Here is a 6,673-nt window from a genome sequence, read left to right as displayed (position 1 = left end):
TTTTACTGTGGCGACCCTCTTTTTGAATTTCAATTTTTTAGCGACCCCATACATATATTTTTTTTAAATACTATTAATAATCAATACGAAAATTACTGTGCATTGTACACAGCATAAAATATAATACTATCTATATATAATTATACAAAATATAATATTATAATTATTTTTAATCAACAAAATGTATACCAAATATTTACTGATACATATAATACACACAATTTTAATTCGTACGTGACTCTAAATAATAAGTCGGCGACCCCCAGGTTGAAAAACACTGCTGTACAGCACTCTATAGATATGATAGATATGGTCCAGCTAGGTTTCACCGGAAAAGTCGATGTTTACATGGGTAAGTTAATTTTCATATTATTTTGGGACTTAAATTTACTTTATAATATTATAACAAATATTTATTATCCTGACATTCTATTAACCGGGTACCTTAGACTCATATTATACAATGGTTTACGCGTTTACGAATGATTTAATAAAAAATGAGTTATTAAAATAAAACTGGAAAAGTATACCTATATCTGTAAACTGTTACTCTTTAGCAAATTTCGATTGTACCGTGTGTCCGTGTCGATTAGGTTTTAATGGATTTGCTATTTGGAGTTGAGTTCAGTGATAAATTATTGTAGATACCTCTATAAATATCGATTTTGACAGAGATAACAGTTTATAATAGCGATAAATATGTGATTCATTTTTTTACTAAATGAGTTCATCAGTTTTTTTATTATTATGAACTTTGTATACAGTAGGTTGTCAGGTTGAATTACTTTTAGTCAAAATATGGTATATATTTCACTATTATAATATTTTATCATGTATTATTGTTTATCACTCAATACCTTAGATTTATATCTTCTACCTTTTTTAAGCATAGCTTTGATGGGCATATTGTAAATAGTTAATAATTATTTGTTATAATAGATTTTGTGACGCTTAGAGATTGCTATATATAAAAAGATTAAACAAATGTAGTAAATATATAAAAATTAGTTGAATATAAAGCTGCGTAGATTAAAAAAAACTTATATTGATTATTAAAATACACATTCAAAATATTTAACATGTATATAATTTGTCATGCAAAAGGATCAGCTCTATCGTGATCATAGATAAATATTAAATACAGTTATTGTTCTATAATCTATATGACTATGTCACGATCATAAAGAACGATTATGAATAATTCCTCTACACAGATATATAAATAACTTTATATAATAAAATAATATGTGGTTCTTTATAATCGTGATCTATGTATATTTATGGATGGACATGGACTGCAGAGTGCAGAATAATATGGAGAAATGAGAATGGAGATTGATAAGAATTATTGTTATCTATCTCGATAATACCGGCAGCTGTAAGCACGATATATATTATCATAGAACAATATAGAAGCGAAACTCGATCAGCTGATGGGTGAAGTGTTTACCTATGATCTGAAGTCCGAACAATGAAACTGTTTCCGTAACACTGACATGATGTTATACCCGTATTGAAAAACCGTTTCCGCTTAATAGGCAGGATATTCTGCGCGGGGTCGGGTTGTTTCCACTGTTTACTTTTATCATATATTACGTATGCCACGCCGTGTTCAAGGTTACAATCGCCCGATTCGGCCAATTCACGGAGTTTCATACCCCTGATATTATATATTATAACCACTATATATCACAGTGGTACCTTGGACTGATTTCTGAAATGTTTCATTTGATCTGTGATGTTATTATATTTCATATGCAGTAACACTGGCGTCGGCGTTCGGCGTCGGCTGGAATGTTTTGAATAAATAATAATAACATGCCAATCGCCAATGTTTAATGTTATATTGTTATCTACCAGTACAGTATACTGAATTTAGATGATACATAGTTGATACTTTTTTAATATGTCAATAACCATTCAATAGTATTAAATTTATTTTTTATTTTTCTTTGACACGCAATTGTGTATAATATATTTTAAGCTCCTGATAAATTTTTCATATTGTTTATTACATATTAAAATGTATCTTATTAGTCACCATTACTAATAAGTAATAACAATCGAATGGCTTTTTTTCCAGTTTTTTTGTGAAATAATTGTAGTGAATAGTAATTAAAGATCAAAGTTGATTTCTAAGACAGAACAAAAACACGTAATTTGATTAAATATATTAAATTGTTGTATTTATGGTTGTATTTAAAGAAACATAAAATCATTCATCAATAAATAATAAAAAAAAAAAAAATGGGACAAATACACACTGTTGGACCAAACAAAGCTCTGATTGTTTCTGGTAAGTAATGACATTTTCATCTACGTTGTTATTAGGTATAATATTATTTAAAGTATAAATAAATAAATAAATAAATAAATAAATAAATAGTTAGCTGAATTTTTTATTGGCTTTTTGACCAATAACTGCGAATCATGTCTGCCGCTTTTTCCCCAACCATTAAAGTAGGGGCGTAAAGATGTGCACTAGGAATATGGGGAAGTACTGAACTGTCTACTACTCTTAATCCTTGAATACCAATTACTTGTAATTTATTGTTTACAACATCGCCCATCCTGCACGTACTGCATTGATGATGATATGTATTTGTCAAGTGTTTTGATAAACACACCCAATAATCATCCGATCTAAATACTACGTGGCTACAATTTGGGTATGGTTCTGGGTTAAGTTTGGCTGCCAAATCTTTAAATGCTTGTGTTTCTTCTACCAATTTAACTGCATATTTCAGCGCATATACATTGTCTTCTAGATCAGTATTACTGTCATAATAACCATAAGACATGATGGGTGGATGCAATGAGTTATTATTTTTCAAAGTTACACTTCCACGAGCATCTGGTTGTAACAACAATGTAGCCATGAGGAACGCATTTGGTTTTTCCGATAAAGGAACAAATATTAATTCAATCTCTTTGCCGGATGGTGATCTTATATAACCTAAACCATCTGCCCCCATTGGTACCGTAAGTGGTCCTCGACCATATTTAAACCATTCTTCAAATAAATGAATATTTGATATAGTTTGCTTGTTGAGTGATGGACCTGTTTGATTTACTATGAATTCCAATGCTAAACAATAAATAATACAATATTTTCATTAAATATTTATACATTTTCTGAGTTATAAAAAAATCTAGATTAATTTCAAAATTGTCTTAACATATTGGTATTTTACTATTTTTTGAATATTTATTCTAAGGAAGAAAATGTGTTCACACAATAGCACAATAATTGTAATTATTACTTTCTGAATTATTGCAAACAAATTAATTACTCAAAGTTTTATATTTTACATACTTTTGCTTCTATCACACAAAAGAAGAACCTACTATAAATTAAAAGTTTACATTTTCAATTTTTAGTCAGAATTACAGTCCTTTATGGGCATGTACCTATATAAAATGAAAAAAAAAAAAAAATTGAAACTGGTATTTCAACCAACTTTTTACCTATATAAGTGCCATTAGTAAAAAGTAAATTTATGTAGCTACATAAATACTTTTAGAATTTAACTTAAATATTATTCTACTGAGATACAGATAATAATATGTTGTAAGATTAAGTAATCAAATGTCAATTAGCAATAGAAGCATAATCAAATAATTTTTTGTTTCATACATAAATATGCTGTGGATTTTTAACTCGATTTATGCAAGTACAAGTCTCTTTTAAGATTGTTCGAGTATATACGGATATTATTTATATTTAGTCAATAATAAAATAGGCATAACTGTTTAACTTTTACGTAAAAAAAAAATATTAAAACAATTTAAAAATTAAAGTAGCATGTTGTTAGGTATAAAAATAATATTGTGAATATACCGACTGTGCCATAGTGTTCTTGTAAATTTTGTCCTACTGGTAAATCTTGAATTACTGGTATACCAAGATTATTTAAGTGATCTTTTGGTCCAACTCCTGACAACATAAGTAATTGTGGAGAATTTATCGCACCGGCAGATAAAATAACTTCTTTTTTAATATATACTGTTCTATGTTTTCCTTTTTTAATAAATTCTACTCCTGTTGCCTTTTTAGTCTTTGGATCAATAAGTATTCTTGTTACATGACTGAATATAGCCACGTGGAGATTTTGTCGATTTTTGACTGGGCGAATATAGGCTTTAGATGCACTTACCTATACAACAAAAATGATTAATTTAACAAAAACAAATTATTTATACAAAAACAAATAATTAGATATTATAGGTATAAGAGTTTATCGACGTTTCGTCCCCATCTATTATTAAGATACGACATTTGGCCCCGGGAGTTATGTGATGTTATTTACCTACCCATAGAACGTTTGGCCCCCGGTATTTTAAATCACTACATTTAAATGGCTTTTTTTAATTTAAAATTTCAATTATCATTAAAAACTGTAGAATTTTTATATAATTTATATTAATATGTGGGGATGGCTATAAAATTTAAATTTGATTTAATAAAACTTAAAACTTTTTTCAAAATATGTGTAATGAGCATAAGCGTGCCCACAGTGGGGGGGGGGGGGGCGATTTAAACATCACAATTATTGATTTTCTTAAATCATAGAACATTAATGAGGTAGGTGAAAAATAACATTGATAATCAATGATAATAAATTAAATGTCTTTAACAATAAAATTGATAACATATTACCATTACAGATTGCAAAATTGTATTTATTTAAAATTTAAAACCGTGTTGACAATTAAAATATTTCTTATTTAATTTTTAAAAAATTTGTATCTGTTTTTTATCATATGAATGATTTGTGCCTTAAATAGTGGGTGATTACGAGTAGGTAAATTAAAGTATGTAACATTTTAATTGTTTTTTCGATCGGAGTTCACGTTTCTTAATATTGACTTGGCCCACCCTGCCACAAATGTCTGCGCACGCCTATGGTAATGAGTAGGTACATTTCATAAATTGTTTCTTAATTATATAATTTTCATAATTTTTGTCATACTTTTAAGTAGCATAATTTTTTTTTACCTAATATAATAATACCTAAATTATTATTATTTTGTTGTGAAATTACCAATTTTGTTTGCGTTGTTCGGCGACAAAGACAACGACAATAATATTAACTCCCAGGGGCCAAATGTTCTATCTTAATAATAGATGAGGACCAATAGTCTGTGGGCTCGTTTATTTACGGTGACGAAATGGCGGAGGGGGAAACGTCCGTGATTCATATATTTATGTTGATTTTGTAAATTTACAATTTATAAATCATTGAAATAGTTACCTATATAGTAACTATTATGTTAACATTGTAAATTTTTCAATTGAACACAAATTTGTTTAAATGTTTCATCAGAGATTGGTACATAAAAGAGTACAAAAAAATTATGAATTTTAACAGATTTGTGAATAACTTGTTATTGATATATCTCAATTCTCAAGTACCTATAACTAATTATCATAATAATCTATAACATTGATAATTAAATATTATTTACTAACATAAATTATAATTGTATTGCAACACATATAATGACATTACTTTTTTTTATTAAAGTCAATAATATAGTTACCGATTAATATATACAGTCGAATCTGCTTAATTGGGACACATCGGGCCGTGACCCATTTGTCCCCATTATTCCGACTGTCCCGATTAACCGAAGAATTTTACATATAATACATTCATTCGGGACTGTCATTAATGTCCCCTTTAAGCAGGTGTCCCCTTTAAGCGGATTCTACTGTATTAATTAAAAATACTACCTAGTTAAAGGCATTAGGTGAACAATTGGTATTTATTATTAAGAAATATTAAAATAATCAAAAATTAGTCAAAACATAGGTACTACCTGTAACTATATGATAAACATGCATGTGACAAGGATAAATAATTTTACCAGTTATAATTTTTGTATACAAGGTGTAACAGAAAGACTTGACCAAAAAAAAAAAAAATTGATGCTACTTAAACTTATGACAAAAATTGTTAAAATTATATGATTAGTAAATAGTTTAAGAAATATACCCATGTTATCAAATTTCCAAAAATAATGCTTTTAAAAAAGTTATTGCGTTCCAGATTAATTTAATCGAAAAAATATTGATATTTTAAAAAATTGTAAAAAATAAACTACTTGCTTTAGATAAATTTTTCTACCATCCGAATCATTCTTATAATCAGATTCACAAATTGACTATTTTGAATTTATTCAAAAAAATTCAAATCAAATTTAAATTTTTTTATTTTTGGCATTAAAATATAAAAATATTTTTTTTTATTTCACATGTAGTGCAAGTGGCTATATATTATATATAAAAAAAAGTTTTAAAATATTGATTAGAACAAAAGTTATTCCAAAAGTCGCTTCTATCTGTTACACTCTGTATAGTTAAAAAAAAAAAATTAAATTATAATTAAGTTTAAACTAGTTCAAATAAACATGAACAATGCTTAGTTTATTGATGGACGACATAACACTTAACTTTACCCTGTCTCAAAAGAGTACAGTCACTATTTGCACATTGTAAATGATTCGATTGACGCTTCGAGAATCAAGTTATCACACCAACACCGGGTAGTTAATGATAGATAATATGCAGTAATATTTCCCAAGTCTGTAATAATATGTGTGTTTAATGATAAGAGTGGTAGTTGTTAAAGAAATATTTCCCCTCAGCTCCTTCCTGGATAGTTGTTGG

General features: G+C 27.7%; 1 protein-coding gene across 1 annotated transcript; it reads right to left on the bottom strand.

Annotated features, from left to right (window-relative positions):
* Positions 1 to 2,198: 2,198 nt before the first annotated feature.
* LOC100568643 (glucose dehydrogenase [FAD, quinone]) lies at positions 2,199 to 4,462 on the bottom strand. The gene is made up of 2 exons (XM_003246117.4): positions 3,842 to 4,462; positions 2,199 to 3,088 (listed from the first exon to the last, which is right to left on the bottom strand). Exons 1-2 carry the CDS (start codon positions 3,945 to 3,947, stop codon positions 2,400 to 2,402), a joined length of 795 nt encoding a protein of 264 aa, XP_003246165.2. The 5' UTR covers positions 3,948 to 4,462; the 3' UTR covers positions 2,199 to 2,399.
* Between the last annotated feature and the right edge of the window lie 2,211 nt (positions 4,463 to 6,673).

Source organism: Acyrthosiphon pisum, chromosome A3 (assembly GCF_005508785.2).
Source record: "Acyrthosiphon pisum isolate AL4f chromosome A3, pea_aphid_22Mar2018_4r6ur, whole genome shotgun sequence".
Taxonomy (NCBI): domain Eukaryota; kingdom Metazoa; phylum Arthropoda; class Insecta; order Hemiptera; family Aphididae; genus Acyrthosiphon; species Acyrthosiphon pisum.
The sequence above is the reverse complement of the archived record's forward strand: the minus strand, read 5'-3'. Positions and strand labels throughout refer to the sequence as shown.